This window comes from Nipponia nippon, unplaced genomic scaffold (assembly GCF_047370975.1).
Source record: "Nipponia nippon isolate SJK-2023a ecotype South Korea unplaced genomic scaffold, ASM4737097v1 scaffold_8, whole genome shotgun sequence".
NCBI classification, from domain to species: Eukaryota; Metazoa; Chordata; class Aves; order Pelecaniformes; family Threskiornithidae; genus Nipponia; species Nipponia nippon.
Genome location: NW_028262402.1, coordinates 40471023 through 40488232, shown reverse-complemented (window position 1 = coordinate 40488232; position 17210 = coordinate 40471023). Strand labels below are relative to the sequence as shown.

The window sequence follows — 17210 nt, the reverse complement described above, 5'->3', positions numbered from 1 at the left end:
TAAAATTGTTAACTACTGTCAAGCTGCTGTTGTGCAACATCGTATAGACCCAGTAATAAGCTTTGGCTCTTTAGTGCTTTTCTGGCTGCCTTCCTGACACATCTGAGTGATTATGATTGCTGTGAATCATGAAAGAGGCTCACAGCAATGGCTGAGAATAGAATTTCTGGAAGCAGCTAAGACTGTGATTTCAAGCACCTCAGGCTGATACAAGTTTGCAGTGCTGCAGGAAAGAGCAGTTTCCATACTCTAGCTACACATCCCTTCATCTGCTTGTGCCATGTGCAACTAGGATCAGAAAATTAAAATTGTAATAGACAGGAGGAAGATTTACTTTCTTGCTTATCAAATGAGATCGTGTTATTCATTCCACAGCTGGGCAACGGTAGCAGATGGAGTAAGAGGAGGACTGACTCTTTTCAGCTCTCACCTGATCGTAGATTGTTTTATGCCAATTGCAAAAGGGCTTCCTACAGTGAGAAGAATTGCATGGAAGATTGCTTTTTTTCAATAAAATAAAAAATTTCTTCTTTAAATTTCTCCCTACAACTATATTACTATTTACCTGGGGCACCAAAAATGCTGATTTCCAGTATTTCCTGTTTGCTGTCTCATTTTCATAAAAAATAGAAACATTACGTTGGGAAGAGGAAGGAAACTTAACAGAAGATTTTCTTTAAAAGTTTACTGGGTTTGGTAGGGAAAAGAGGGTTTGGGATGTAGCACACATTCCTTGATAAGTAAGATTTGCCCTGAAAACATCAATATGCTTGGATAACATAGTACTGCAGTGCTAGAGATCAATTGGCTTCATGTTGTTTTGAAGGATCAATAAATTAAGTATGCAGCATTGTCTAACTTCACTAAACAGTTAATTAAGTAATGCTGGAAGGAAAAAGGAAAGGGGAAAGGGAAAAGGGAAGGGGAAAGGGAAAGGGAAGGGGAAGGAGAGGAGAGAGGAGAGGAGAGGAGAGGAGAGGAGAGGAGAGGAGAGGAGAGGAGAGGAGAGGAGAGGAGAGGAGAGGAGAGGAGAGGAGAGGAGAGGAGAGGAGAGGAGAGGAGAGGAGAGGAGAAGGAAAACGATATTAAAGACAAAGGTGATTTTATTGAAAGAGATGTTGGGTTGAGGTTAGTGCAAATGAAAAAGATAGCTTTGTAGACTTCCCAATTACGAAAAAAACTTAAGGGCAGCTGAAAATAACTAAAATTGAACATGATGAACGCTCAAAGAGTTTCCATGCAGATCTACATGACCATAATTTCAAGAAAAAGAGGTGCAGGATGAACAAGATTGAAAGTACAAAAAATGAGCAATTGAACCCACTGCTGAAGTTTCTTTCAAACTCTTTTGGCAGTATTCTTATGATTCGCTACGGCTCTGTTAACACTTAATATTAAGATGAATCGTTAGAGACACAATGAAAGTCCATGTAAAGGAGAGGGAGTGGAACTTGGAAAAGAATCAAGCATTCAGGTCATTTCCATGTGGTGTTTTGTACATCTCTGCCTGTCCTCACTCAGTTTGAAACGTAACTTAGAGAAGAAAGTACATGGCACTAGCACAATAAAGCAATAGAAACGAAGGGGCTCAGGATGGGATTTTGAGATTGAGCACAAGCTTAACTCTGCTCCCATGGAAATTACTGGAATCAACTTTAAAAGAAGTGGAATGAGACCACTGGTGGATGTATTCTAAGATTTCCTACTAAATCATTCTAAGGATTCTAACATAATCATTATTAAATGATTAGATGAATTGTTGAAACATTAATTTTCCATGCTTACCTTTCTTCTCTTTATGATTTATTTCTTGCCATTCCCTTATTGCCCTTTCATGTCTTTCATTCTTTCCTGTACCTTTTGCTTTCTACTCATACCTGTCCAGAATATAGCCACTTCATTTTTTTTATATTCCCTTTTACTTTTTTTCTTTTATTTCTGAAAATACTCCCATTTGTTCCTGGTTTAATGCAGCTTGCTGCCTCCATTCCTCTGCCTGATTTTGTTTGTGTCTTAGTTTCTTTTGTGCTTCTGTATTTTCCCATTGCCACCATCATTTTGATGCCATTTTTAAAGGACAGACACTTCATTAAAATGCAGTTTCTTATACTGAACAGTCAGCCAGTCTGCTGACTGTAGTTTTGTAGTGGGTAGAAACAGAAGGCATCAAGAAATTCAGATGCTGAAAAGCATGATCTGGTGGCACTTAAGGGTAGTGAGAAAGCTTACAAAAACATAATTATGATATGTGAAAAATATGTTATCCTTTCATAGCTGCTTCTCAGGCAAAATAAGTACTATGACACTCGCCTGATTTTCTTGTGTCTGTGTCTATGGCTGTGCATACATTTGTATGCCACAAAGTGAAACGTATTCAGGAACTGGAACCACCTCTTGATATGCACTTTCAACAATAAATTAAGAGCAAAATACTTGTTGATTCCAGTCTGCTAATGTTTTGTTTCGTTGCAGAAATGTGTGCAAGGTTGAGTTTTGACCAATGAAATCAGCACACAATAGTGTGAACTACTAATGTTTTGTAAACAGAACATATTTTATACATATATATATATACACATACACACTAATGCATAAGAGCAACTAACAAAGCCAAGCCTTTGCAAGGAGGAAGGTAGAGGCATTCATAGCTGCCCTCCTGTAGCACACACAATAATGTAGGTAGAAACACTCACTGAGTCAGCTTTGCTGGCAACAGGATTTAGCTGGCAAAATTTGAAGTCAAGTGCCATTAATTTATTCACTCTCTGCAGGCCATTCACATTCTGTAGTTGCAAAAAATTCACTAAAACACATCATCAAACAAATTAGTTCTTTTATGTTTCCTGTCTTTGTTTTCATCAATTATGGCAATTGTGTGCTTTCTTCTGATCTGCAGTTGTGTATCTGAAATAAAACATGAGCTAAAGTACAGTTGAAAACAATATTGAAGTAGGACTTTCCCCAAATCCCCATAAAAAGCAAGAAGTGTTTCAAAGGTTGTTGGACATCATGTTTGAGGACATAGGTTTTATTTAATATTCTACAACAGAAAAACTGAAACATTTAAAAAATGTGGGGCACCACAGTTTAATCTTGAGGGTACCTAGTCTGGACTTTTCCTTGAGAGGAAGGCTGGCTCTATCTGCAATCCATCTGGTAACCGAGGATTTTAAGATTAAGAATTTGGGGACAGCTTCAAGTTTTTTCTACCTGAGTTGTAGCACATGTCAAACGTTATCTTGGGAGTGTTCCTGGGCTTTCTTATGTCCAAGTCATTTCAAGGGAAGCTTTGACTTAAAGTTCAGGACAGAGCCTCCTCTCTGGCCTACCAGCAGAAGAAAAAAGTCAATGACCAACAACATTTCATTCCTTTGCTCTAAAAATAATTGATGAAAAACAGGGCTTAGTCCTAAACTTAGATAATGTCCTTCAAATACATTGTAGGTAGCTCAGATAAATTTAAAGAGTTCATTCCTGTCTGTGTAGTCAAACTGTTGCATGTTTGTAACTGCTGTCACTTGCCTGCTTCAGCTTCCAGAGCTAAGCTCAGCATGATCAACACTATGTCCAAAATTCGAGGCCAGGAAAAGGGACCAGGTTACCCTCAGGCTGAAGCCTTGCTGGCAGATGCGATGCTGAAATTTGGCCGAGAACTTGGAGAAGAATGCAACTTTGGTAACTTGATTAATTCCCTTTCTGTTATAATGCAATAAAAATGGTAGTAAAATTTGATAGAACTTTCATTATTAAAGTGTTGCACTCTTATAAAGGAAGAACTTCTGCAAGCAGCATCAGAGTTCTGCTTCATCAGACTTCTCCTTTAAGGTCGGTCTAGGCCTGTTGAGTATCTTTTGCAGATTTGGACTAGATATTTTAGACTTGTGGATGAAAGTCAAATTGTTTCCATTTGAACCCATATCCATATAGCCTTTAGGCTCTCTGTCATAGATTATGTTACTGGGGATGTGTTGGGATGAAAGATGTACATGTTCAGAAATGGTATTATTGTCTATGCATGTGTACAATAAAAATCTTTTGTCTTCAGAATCCTTATATTAAATGTTATTGTCTTCATTATAGGCAAGGAATAAAGGCTAATACATTTTTAATAGACTTCGACCCTTTTTTCTGACCAAATTCCACTTTTTAAGGAACTAGCGAATATTCCTGTCTTACCTGTCAGCTGGTCCTCCCTCCAAGCCCCAAATGAGTTTACAGCTGCCTGAGTTAGAAATGTTAAACTGAGACTTAACATTGTGTTCTTCCACAGTAGACGTCTAACTAAAAGAGATGACAGTCATGACAGGGTCCTTAGTCTTTCTGTCCTATTTGTGTGGGCTTCTCTGTGGCCATTTTTATATGGCAACACAGAGGACCCTCAAATAGGATGGTGAAAATTCTATTTCCTATTTCAGTCCTCATAAAATGTTGTACCTGGCATAAAGACATCTGCAATAGAAAAGGTAATTTCTTGTTTGTTTTATATAATTTACTAGTTAGCTTGGCAGATGTGGGTTGATTTGTGCTAAAGACTACTGAATTGTTTTTTTAATTGGTTGCCTCTCAGTTGCTAAATTTCAAAGGGAAAATGAAGAACTAATAGAATTTAGTTTGTGCAAATTGCTGTATATTCCCTGATGATTGCAGTAGCATGCAGCAGAATAGATATGGCAATTATTTTTACATTCATAACTAATAGTAGCTATTATGGCTGTTTGCCACTCTTCATTCAGGTCTGGCAGGCTCTCTAGTTTTGCAGTGCATTGCTGGCATCCCCTGCTTGGGAAACAAAGCTCCTTCTGATTTCTCAGATTTTTCGGTTTTCAGACACTTTGTATTCTTTGAAAGTGGGGGTTTTTTTCCACCAACCTACACCTCAAACCAGGAGGGTATTTTTGAGCTGCTGCTTTTGTTTTTATCCAGAGGATGTAAACCGGAGTGGTATTTTTTGTGGCCCTGAAGTTAATCTTGGAGGAAATCTCAGAAGGCAGCTAATTCTTATTGAAGTTTATGAACTTGAGTAAGTGTATGAAGTCGATACTTTCATCAAAAAAATGTTTAATCAATAAAAAAATCAGTGAAATTGTTAAGAATTTTTACATTTGATACTGTCACTAGTCTCACTGAAACAAACAGGGAGACCTAGACTCGCATTAGAGCTATTTTTGTATGCAGTCTAGTGTCTGGTGATGGCAGCACTGGACCAAATACAGATAATTCTTTTCTAGCGTGTTTGTTTCACCAGAGTGAGGAATGAATGGACAACAAGGGCTGTGGAGGAGGCTGTCTTGACGCATTGTGGATCCTCAAGTTCAGCTGTGTTACAAGGCATAAACTCTGGGGGCTGCAGAAGTGTAAAATCCATGTTGCCCTTTCACATAGTGCATCATACTCTGTTTCTTTCATAAACTTAAGACTTAAAATGAAATGTTAACTGAAATTTCCATGACTCAGTTTCATTCTACAGTGATTTGGAACTAAGTTATTTTGAGATAAACCGGACATCTTTTCTTTCAGGACCAGCACTTGCAGATGTGGGAGAAGCTATGAAGGAGCTTTCTGAGGTCAAGGACTCTTTAGACATGGAAGTGAAACAAAACTTCATTGACCCACTTCAGAATCTCCATGATAAAGACCTGAGAGAAATACAGGTATGTGGCATTTTAATAATGCCAAATGTGCAGATTGTGTATATGTTCAAAATTTATGTTAGTTGTGTAGTTTAAAGTGGGCTTTCAGATTTGCAGATTATTTAATTTTAGTCTCTTTTGGCTTGAGTTTTACTTTTCAGTTCTGTCTCTCTTGTGGATGGTTCAGAAAGGGAAAGATCAAAATTCTAACATTTTTTGATGGTAGCATCGTTAAGCTTATGCAGGCATAAACACAGTACTCTAATCCTACCATTTGAAAGCTCATGTCACAAAATAGATTAACATATGTTTACATTCAGTGTTCTAGTGTATGACATGTGAGGGTGTTTTGATAGTTGCCTCTACTGGCACTAGTCTTTTGTCTGTAAGAAGACTGTGTCTGAAACATTCCCAGGAATTTTGAACACAAACACTGTTTCCTTGCATGAATTACGTAATTAGTAATCCAAGAACCAGCCAGCATTTACAGAGAAAAATCTGTTTGCACACATACTTCTGTGGACACAACCTAATTTTATAATTGTGGAAGTGCCTCCCAGTTCAGCAAATGCTTATCTGTATAAGTAATTGTTCTTCTGAGCTCAATAAGACATTCATATTGTTGAATATATCTGGAAGAAAGATGTCTTAGGCAGTTTGATATAATTTACAAAGTTGATAAAGTTATAAATGTCATAATAGATGACAAATTGATTTTTCTGAGGGAAAGTAAACACCTAAAGTATTCATGCTTATGCTGGTAGCATTAACTTTTGGCCAGCTTGATGTGGCAGCTGCTAAACAGATTGACATGAATGTTACGTCAGCTAACAAACTAGAAAATCTTTAATAAAAGATAATACTGAGATCCTTTGGTGGTCTGATGGAAATGATAAAAATATTTTCTGTGTTGCTTTGTTTATAAGAACTGTTACACAGGCAAAAATGTACTAACTTGTGCTTTTAATAGTTTTTTCTTAAACACCTAGGGAAAAACCATAGTGTTCAGGTAATTTTGCATCAGAATTAAAAAGCTAGAAACTGGCATATCTTTTATACAGGTGGCAATTGCAGTTATCCATTCTACCTGGCCTTTTTTAATGTTGAAGCTCTGTCCTTTAGACAGCAGCATGCCATGGCTTCTTAAATGATATGTAAAACCAGCTGCTGCCTTGTTCTGTATTTCTCCCCGCTGGGGAAGGGTTGATATACAGCAAACAGCACATGCTTGCAAATGTACATGGACTACCTGATTCCAATGCAGTATAAGGAGAGTTAGGGAACATCCTTTATTCTGTGCCTGCGTTTGCATTTTTGTTTTTTAGCACCACCTAAAGAAAATGGAGGGTCGACGCCTCGATTTTGATTACAAAAAGAAAAGACAGGGCAAGCTCCCTGATGAAGAACTTCGCCAAGCTCTGGAGAAATTTGATGAATCAAAAGAAATTGCTGAGTCAAGCATGTTCAACCTTCTGGAGATGGATGTGAGATATCCTTTGTTAATCTTTGAGATGAATCTTAAAAAGAGAAAGATACTCGTTCAGCAGTGAAGGCAGTCTAAAGCAGTCTAAAAATTGAAAGCCTTATTAAATCCATGATGGCACAGATTTGCTGTCGCTGTACAGTGGGGAAGCAGTTGCCTCCTTAGTGGATTCAATGAGAGGCTCAGAATCTATAGTAATGTACATCATGCATATGTAGAACTCATTTCGTAGGTATTTTATAGGTAACTGAGCTAAAGAATATAAGTCCTCTGTACCATCATTATGCTTCCTAACTGCGTAGTGTTACTTACAGAACCAAAATATCTTCCTTATTAGAATTATGCAAATGTAAGTCATGACTTTTACTTAGCTGTGGTTTTAGGGTTTGAGCCAAGGCTTTTGCTCAAGTGTGTGGGCTGCTGAAAGGATTGGTAAAGATCAGAGATGATGAACTCACAACCCCATGGTCTCTGTTGTAATCAGATGCAATAGTGAATAGGAAAGCCAAAGTTAATGGGACTGCTCAAATCTGACTCTGCATCATATTTTTGGTTACAGACTGGTTTAGGATTGAGCATCTATTAGGTTTTTTTAAGCTATTTATAATTAATTTTGAAACTGTAAAATCAAGCTAAGAAAAATTTATCACTTTGGGAGGAAAAAAACATTTCAGCTGAAGTCTGTCTTATAGAATATGTGGTCAAAAGAAACTCAGTTTAAATATTTCTGTTGAAGTAAATGATTGGATTTATTTAAAGTTTAAATACACACCTAATTTAATTCTTCATTTTGTTAACAGATTGCTGTAGAGGGGCCATAACAAACCTGAAAATATTTGCATGTTAGAAATTAAATATAGCTGTGCTGAAATAAAAGAAGTATAACACATTTGTAGTTTTAATCCTTGTAGTAACATCCAACCCTGTGTGTCCAGATAGTGCTGGCCTGCATTACACTGTTGCGGCATTGTATATTATGGAAACTGCTAGCAATTGCATTGCCCACAGAAGAGTTTTGGATGTTTTTTTCCTCATGAGGTAGAATCCTATCTGCCTTCACTACAAATATTGTGCATCCAAGAGTACGTAGTATCTTCCTGTTTTGGTCTGCTTCACAGGCCAGAATACAACAGAAGCATGACCAGACTCCCTATGGTTTTGTGCCTCTGAAAGGCAGGGAGGGAGAAGGTGTATTATGCTGTTATTACAGTCTCATTTTTACTTTCATAGTGATTTCTGAATGAGGTGGGTCTGTAGGTTGCTGTTCATCCAAATCAGCCATGGAGGTGGTGCTGCAGTTACCATTCCAGATCAGGTCATAACCAGACATGGTAATGAATAAAGACTGATATGTAACTATTTATGAACTACTAAGATGAATCAAGTTTTTAGAGAGAGAAGTAAAACTGCCTTTGCAGTGTCAGTGTGACAGTGGTCTTTACTTGCTGTTGCTGAGCTGTTAGTACTCACCTAAGATCTGATGTTTTAATGTCAATCCTCAGATTGAACAAGTAAGCCAGCTTTCTGCTCTTGTGCAAGCCCAGCTGGAGTACCACAAGCAGGCCACACAGATCCTACAGCGAGTTACTTCTAAGCTGGAAGATAGGTAATGCACTTCCTGTCAGTTTGTTGAATTGTTTTTTTGTTTTACAGAGGCAGAAAACCTATGAGTAGAATGCAACGCTGTTATCTTTTGCAACTTGGTAATTGTATGAAAACAAGGGCCATTTCATTAGGCAATTGCAAGCTGAGGTTTATATCTTTTAGAGATGCATATAATTCTTAGTATGACTGAATGAGGACTGAGTTCAGGAAAGCATGTCAGCTCAGTAAAGCTGTTAAATGTGATTTAACTGAAAGCAAGTGTTTATAAATATTGGAAGTGAGTGGGACTTATTACAACTTTGGATTCCTTACCATTCCTGCGTGTAGACAAAGACATGAAAGACAAAGTAGTTTTTCTGAGAGAAGATGTTAATGATTGCTGTTGAAAAAGAGCATCTTGTTAAATTCTCATCTACCTGAAGATCTTACTGAGCCAGGTAGAGAGGACTCCATCATTTGCCACCTTATTAAATACCCCTTTTTTGAGCTTTATTGCCAGATCACACTTGATACAAGGCTTAACTGAGTTTACCTCTTCCAGCCCCTTTTCTATAACTGTGAATGCTATCTCAGAACTGATAAAACATCTTTTTAATAGAATTTTAAAATTTTAAGTTTAGAGTTTTTGTTTCTATCAACACAAAACCCTGGAGTGTACCCTCTTGAAATGAGGAAAATAATGTTTGTAGAAGTTTGTCAGCTTCCCCCACACATGTCTGTCTTCCAGGGAACTTCACATACAGGAAAGATTTCTTTAGTCCACATGGTTCTGGAAGACTCTTCCTAAAAGTTGGATGTAATTGCCAACAGCAAATAATGCTCACATACTGTGTGAAGACAGCTTTTTAATCATGTGTGAGTCTTTGCTGTTTTCTGATGTCATTCATGTATATCTAGTTTCTGGTACTATTGGGTCTGTCAGTGTTTATTTTCTCAGAGCACACAGTCTGTAAGCCTCATCCAGTTCTAAGGCTTAAAATTTCTTGGCGATTAGGAGCAGCACTTGTTTTGGTAGATAGGCTGCCCAGCAGGCTGTTTCTGGATACAGTTTGCAGTACTGTCTAAACAGCTAACAGAAGGATTTTCAGCACTTCCAAATGAATACTGCAATTCATTTACTTTACAGAAGCATTAAAAAGTCTTCAGGAGCAGGTGGGTTGTTCTGTAGTCCATAAGTTATGCCATAAAGTGAACATACCTCTCTGCAACAGATTTCTCTTTCTGTATCAGTTCAGATAATCCTTTGCCCTTTTGAAAATTCAACTAAACAGTCAGTATCTTTGCTTTAAGTTTCAGCTCTGAGTGATTTTAGCTTTTCCAGAACCTTGCGTTAGACTGTTATTATAATCAGCTGAAGTAAATCTTTTGCATAAACTTCCTGTGCATCCCTAATTGTGAAGAGTCTGCTGGCTAAATCATCCTTTGTCCACACCACTGGACACAAATTAGGGCACTGTGATATGTTTATGCCAGGGATTAAGCAGGGATGTAGAGCTGTTACTATTTGAACTACTAGTCTTTTCCTGCTGGTGGTAGGCAGGTGGCAAAGAATGCATGGCCTTGGGTTTTGGGGGTTGTATTTTAGACCATATGGACCAGAAAATAAATAATGCTTTACTTTTAAGCTGATCAAATTTTTTTACTGTTCACTCTCAGTGATGTCTACAGCATATGCTGCCCGTTTTCTAGACAGTTTTTAAAAGACGTGAATGGAAGTTGTTTGTGTTGTTGTTTGGCATGGACAATGTCTTTTAACTGCTAAGACTGTCCTGTTTAAAATATTGCCCAAAGGATTAAAAAAAAAAAAAAAAAAGAATTAGACTGCAAAAACCATGGAAAATATAAAAATGCACTCAAGCCTTATATTCTTTCTGGGCCCTTTAGATGAGGCTTCAAAACTTCCTTCAGGAACTGCAAGTGCAAGAATTTTCATTTTTCTTCTACACATTAACGGAAGACATAAACTTCCTTAAAATACCATGATTCCAGGAACTGGGGCTTTAGAAACTTGGCAAACATTGGGAGACTTTTATTAATAAAATTAATAAAATGTGGAAGGTCAGCAAAGGCTTTTCCTTAAACTCCTTTTTTTATGAAGCAAAAGGAGGCTGTAGTTTTCAAGACAGAGTATCATGACAGAGCAGCTGGGAAGCAGGAATGGTTTCCTTGGAGATGTTTCTTTTCTTAAGAGATGTGGGTCATACTGAGCTTTTGGGTAATTTTTAGCAAGTCACTACAACTGTTACCGTCTAGTTCATAATCTGTAAAAAATGGTGTTTATTTCACGGAAGCATTAAGTGTAGTAGAACTTGTTTAAGTATTTCTTTCTTCAACACTTTACTGTTTTGAAAAAGTAACTTCTGTTAATGAGTGAAACACAGCAAAGCCTTTTTATTTAAGTTTATTTTGACAACTTCATTAATTTATGTTTTTAATATGCTTATGTTTTTGTTTATGAAGAAGAAAAGCAGTGTCTGACTGACTAATACTGATAATATTTTGGATGGTGAGGAAACCCTTGTATCAGGACCAAAACTGGTTAAGTTAGAAGCAGATCTTTTCAATAGATAAACCAAGGTGTGCTACAAACAGCAAGTCTGGAGCAGATCTAGAGAAGGTTAGAGAAACCAACTTGTCCTTTAAATATGGAGGTCTTGAACCAAGTATTCTTCCATATGCAGTATTAGAAATATATGTTGCAGTTGATTCTGTCATCATCCCTTCCCTGGATTTTATCCTGGAATCTGAAAATGTACCCTTTCCTAGAAATTCTATATTTCTCAATTAGAAGAATAAGTTGAAATGAATGATGCATAATATTTTTATTTTGAGAGTCAGGAAAACTGGTTTTGTGTGCCTTTGTGAAACAAGCATTCCAAATTACAAATTAACTAAGTCTGCAACTGAAGTCAGTACATTCCCACACAATCTCCTCACAAAATGACAAGAGTTGGCATCCACCAACTGAATAGTTAAGGCTTGCCAGGGATAGAAGTAAAATCATGCTAAAAATGGGGGCAGAGATGTTTGTACAGGCCTTCTGTAAGCATTGCTAATCACGTAACAGGTTTTCCTCCATTAGAAGCTCTTTGTTATTGTTAGACAAAAGGAAGCCAGACAAAATGCTATGTTTCTAGAGCAAAAGAAAAATTATCAACCTCATGGCATTGTCACATCAGGTGATTTTTGGTAATTTAAACTGATGTTGTAAACAAAAAATTACTCCAAATGCCAAAACTTGTTTAGTCTGGATGACTGGCGGATGGGAACTTCAGCCATGGAAATAAAGATGTTTGGTGCATCTCATATGTTAACAAGAAACTAACTCTTGAGACTTAACTTCATGTTTTGGCAGAATAAAAGAGGCATCATCTCAGCCCAGGAGAGAATACCAGCCCAAACCCCGTATGAGCCTGGATTTCACAACTGGTGACAATACTCAGCACAATGGAGGAATATCCCATGCCACCACACCCAAACCGTCAGGTAATGGCAGTAGCAATGTGTGACATCCCACCTGGGGAGGAGGGGGGAGGAGTGACTAAGGTTCACAAATCCTCTTGGTATGGATTAAGGTGGGCCAACACTCAAGGTCCGTACACAAACACCAACTTCAGTAGAAAGCTTTTACAGACAGAGATGGAGTACAAATATTTGACACCGACCAATGCTCTCACAATTATATCTACCCCAGCTATGCAGCTAAGATGTGCGGCTTTATGGAAAGTCAAGGTAGGCTGTATAGTACTCTTAACTACAATTTAACAACTTTGATGACTTAATTACCTTAGGAGAAGTGAAAAAGAGAGAGGGGGAGAGAGAAAGAGGGAGGACGAGGGGAATCACCAGTCCTGGATCCAGCGTTGGACCTGCCAATGGGGGTATTCGATGGAGAGAGCCCCCGAGAGAGCGCGAGAATCCCTATTTATAGATTTCAGCCTTTGGACTTCTGGAAGCTTCTCTCGTCCCAGTTCCAGGAGTGGCAGAGATACCAGTCAAATTAGGAGGGGTGACCAGTCAGCCCAAGAGGAGTGATACTGGGACCCTCCCCCAGGCAGGAGGTGTCAGGGGGAGGGGGGGATATGATAAGGGGCTTCACAGCCCATGGGGGATGGGGCTGAGGCAAGGCTGCCCTGTCCACAGCGCTCCCTCCCTCCCTCACCGTCGCTCCAGGTACTGTCCAGTCCTGGGTCCTACCGACTGTCCCTCTGCATTCTGGTTTCAGCACCAAGGCTGTTTGAGACATCTCGTTGTTTTGCCCTAGCAGTTCTCTACACAATGTGAGAAGAAAAGCCAACTCTGTCCAATGTTTTGCTACAATGCAGAAGTTCCATGTTTTCTTCTAGAGATTAGTTCTTCCATAGTGAGGGAAAAGGAGAATGAGGATAGCACAGGAGAGAGCTGTTTGAACAGTTGTTTCTTTGTAAAGTGTTCACATCCCCAGGCAGGAGAACAGGGATGGATCATCCACTGCTTTAAATGTGTCTTTGTGTCAAAAATTTCCTTGGTCCTAGAAGCTCAAAAACATGCTGCCCCACTAAATTCACCTTGAAATATAGGTCTTTACAAAATAGGCATTTAAAAAACCAGGAGAACAACTGGAAGTTTTCCATGAAAATGCAGAACCCTGAACTCCCCCCAAAACCTCCATAACCTTATCCTGCTTTTTAAAACCAGGTATTACAACACAAAGAGCCTTAAAGTAAAAATCGCTACAAAGAAAAACAAAGCCATCTGAGCTATTTTCTTTCTCCAGTTGGGAGCGGCACAAGCAAGATCAAGCATTTATATGACTATGCATAATTATTATCTTAAAGAAGCATTTATTTCATATCAGCACATACTAAGAAAGCCTTATTATTTGTTTCTCACAGTAACGGTCAGTTATCCCATGTTATGGTGAGGGCTGTCCTCTGTCCAGACACTGACTTCCCTGAAAATTGTTTTGCGTAATTTTGCAAATTCCTAGCAATTTCACTATGATAGCAAGGAGGGTGATACAATGGACATTCCTTGGGCATGAGCGTGGCTTGAGTCTTGCATGCTAAAGCTCTCCTCATGCCACCAGTAATTTTCTTCTTCACTTCTTTTTTGTAGTGTCATGAACACTTGTCTGGGCTAAGGCAGTGCAGACTGATGTTCCTGTGTCTCGTCAGCATTCGTGTTTTCCACTTCAGAGAGCAGTATTTAGCATTTTCTTTGATAGGGGTTCTTTGTTTTGAAGTGTTCATTGGTTTCAGAGAAACACTGCCTTCTTTGAAAATTCTTTAATATATGTTTGGGTTGGTTCCTTCAAAGCTCTGATCTTCTATGGTCATTAGAGTTTATTTGCTAAGTCTTCTAAATTTTAGCTAGTAGTGGTGAGGATACCAAAAACATGTCATAAGGCTTGTTGATGCCAGCAAAATAGTCTTCATGACAAATAAAGCAAAATACACTGTGAGCGATATGTAAAGAAATGCAAGAAGGTTTCACTACAGAATTTAATAAATTAAATCTGGTATTTGAAAAGCTTACTCTATTGACATCTATAGAAATGGAATATTTTTGGCCTATAATAGCTCAAGCATGGGCCTTCTAGCCGTAGTGAGTGGTTGAAATGAATGTGGAAAAAGTTTGAATCTGAAACGTACTCATCCTGAAGCCAGTATACATGAAAAAGCTGAAATATGTATTATTAGAAGTGCCATTATGATGGAGTGGCATGTGTCAGTTCATTCTGACCACTAGAAGTGCATCAACTTTTACTATGGAAAGTCAGGTAGATAAGATTCCTTAGAATTTAGTGCTGCTAAATCCTAAATGTTTGACCAGTAACAATTTTGCTTTTGGTACGCTTGAAGCTATAGAGCCTTTGGGCGGGGGAATATGGGGGATGGGAGGAATATTTATTAATTTCATATAATGTATGAAAATCTAATCTATGTAATGACTTAATATCCATTAGCCATACTAAAGGGTTTACGGTCAGATGTTCATGAACTAGCATATTAGAAAGGTTTCAATTTCAAACTTGTTCTGATTCTATCCTGGTAGCCCTGCAATCAAATGTTTTATGGGAATGGGGAGAAAAGGTCTTTGGAAACCTCTTATTAAAATTCAGAGGATTAGGAGCATATACAGTGATTTACGGTATAGCTGTACCAGTGAAGTTTCCAAATAAAGGACAAAGACACGGTTATATCTTCACTGTTGTTTTAAGCCAGCTCTTACACTACCTACCTGAGGTAAACAGACAAAGCATCTTTGTGCCAGTAAAGCTGGAAATATATTAGAGCTTTCGCTTCATTTTTTGTGTTTTGTAAACAGATAAAAATTAGATCCAAACTGATCATAGCCATGCCTTTAGGTCTGGGCTTGACTGTAGCTTGGTTCTTTTAGGATTCTCAGACATTTACTAGCAGTCACATATGAAAACTGAAGGCTGCCAAAAGCTGACAGCTGTCTTCTAATGAAGTTTAGCAGTCCAAATTTAGATGTTATCAAAGAACTGTCATCAGCATATGAGTGATACCAGAAACAGCAAAATCTGTAGTAGGTAAGTGGTAAAAAGGATGCTATAACTGTTGAGATTTTTAAGCACATTGTTTCTTTGTGTTTCTTCCCCATAGGTGTTCACATGGATCAGCCATGCTGCCGAGCTCTGTATGACTTTGAACCAGAAAATGAAGGGGAGCTGGGATTTAAAGAGGGTGATATCATTACCCTCACTAACCAGATTGATGAAAACTGGTATGAGGGGATGCTTCATGGCCAGTCAGGTTTCTTCCCCATCAATTATGTCGATATTCTAGTTCCATTACCCAATTAGGATGACTGATCCACCACCTCTGACCCAGATAGTTGTGTCAGTACCACTGCTTTCAAAATGCTGCTTCTTATACCTTACAAGTGCAAACTGCAGTGGTTAGAGTCATCGATTCCCACTGAGCATCTTTGGTTTATGTGTTGTCATACTACGTGGTGGTGATGCATAGTATCTTCTGAGCCAGCATAGTGTGGCTTAGTTTATTGGCCATGCTGGCCTGGTGGCAACCAGAGCCATTACTGAGATGAAGCTGGGAAGATGATGGCAAGCAAAGCAGGTAACTCGTAGTGAAGTATCAGGAAGTGAAGGTGTGGGAAGATCATGCCTATCACCACTGTATTACTTTTCAGTCTTAGTCCTCTATAAAAAGAGGGAAAAGTTCTTGCCATTCCATGTTTCCCTTCCTAATGATACAGTTCACACAGGTCTAACATTGACTAACCAGAATTGTATCTTCCAACCAAACTGGCTTGCTGTTCTCACAGAGACAGTATAAATGTAAACCCTCTGGTTTCTCAGAAAGTGAACCACTGTACTGTGTGTCCTGCTGCTCTCTGCTCATTTTTATATAGTTAATTATAGTTGAAAGGCTTATTTCCATCCAGAGGTAAACTGTAAACCATAAAATGGGGATTCCTATAGTAAAAACCTTGGACCACAAACCGCCTGAATTTGCCCTTCAGGAACTTTGAGCATGCTCACCAAAATGCCAGTAAGAGGGCAAGATGGGGAATAAAACTGGCATTTGTTAACTGTTTCTTGTCAAGTCTTGGCACAAAATCATGCTGCTTAAGCACCAGCTATCCTTTGTAAACTCATTCACCGAGGAATACAATAACCAACCAAACATGACCCTCACTTCATTTGTTTCTGTCTACCATGTGTTCTTCGAACATCATTTGTGCATATTCTGCCCTCAATGAGGACTAAATAAAACTTGGTATCTTTTTGTGTTGAGCAATTAAAGACGTGGCTGTATATGCAAAAACATTTCCCATATGTTTAGTTGGTTCTCTTGTGTTCCTCTTTCCTGCACTTTGTGTGTACAGTGCTGTGCCTAGCTTCTTGGCATTCTTTTGGTAACAGTTGCAGAAGTTCTGTTAGTTTAGTTATCCAGAGTTCTATTTATCTAAATTGTACAGACTGTTTCAGAGATTTAATGTGCTGCTTCGAATGTGCCACTTCAGTACTGGATGATGTGAAATGAAGACAATTCCCTACTGCTTAATGTATGAACTATGTCATGGAAAGTATTGATATTTCAAATAAATGCTGAGAGAATAACTAGAATAATGCAGTGGATTATTACTTTGTTGCTTTCAAATCTTTTGTGCTAACTTCAGCTAGCAAGAATATTACTTCAGAAAGCACATTCCTCATTTCCTGCAAATGTGAAAAATACTTTTTTTGTCATTATCATATTGCTTCAGTCAATTAAAACTCATACATATAATGGCCCTCATAAACAGGATAAACTGAACACTGAGCACAGTGTCATGATGACCAGCACACAATCTTGTGGATACAGGTTGTTTCTCATTAAAGAATTCTGGTGTTCACAAACTCCCTAGTAAACCTTAAAGACATGGTAACTTATAATTTATTTTTTCTTTCATATGACACAGTATTTTATTTCATTTTATAGTCTTTGTTGTACGCATATTGTAGTGGGTTAGCTTTGGCA

General features: G+C 38.2%; 1 protein-coding gene across 3 annotated transcripts in view; it reads left to right on the top strand.

Annotated features, from left to right (window-relative positions):
- SH3GL2 (SH3 domain containing GRB2 like 2, endophilin A1) overlaps nucleotides 1–16813 on the top strand; it is a 103273-nt gene extending 86460 nt beyond the window's left edge. For all 3 annotated transcript variants that reach the window (XM_087741659.1, XM_087741662.1, XM_087741660.1), the window contains exons 4-9: nucleotides 3532–3675; nucleotides 5518–5651; nucleotides 6956–7114; nucleotides 8616–8719; nucleotides 12074–12204; nucleotides 15330–16813. In XM_087741659.1, the coding sequence (XP_087597785.1) occupies nucleotides 3532–3675; nucleotides 5518–5651; nucleotides 6956–7114; nucleotides 8616–8719; nucleotides 12074–12204; nucleotides 15330–15529 (872 nt within the window). In that variant the 3' untranslated portion in view covers nucleotides 15530–16813. The remainder of the gene's footprint in view (nucleotides 1–3531; nucleotides 3676–5517; nucleotides 5652–6955; nucleotides 7115–8615; nucleotides 8720–12073; nucleotides 12205–15329) is intronic.
- The last annotated feature ends 397 nt before the right edge of the window (nucleotides 16814–17210 follow it).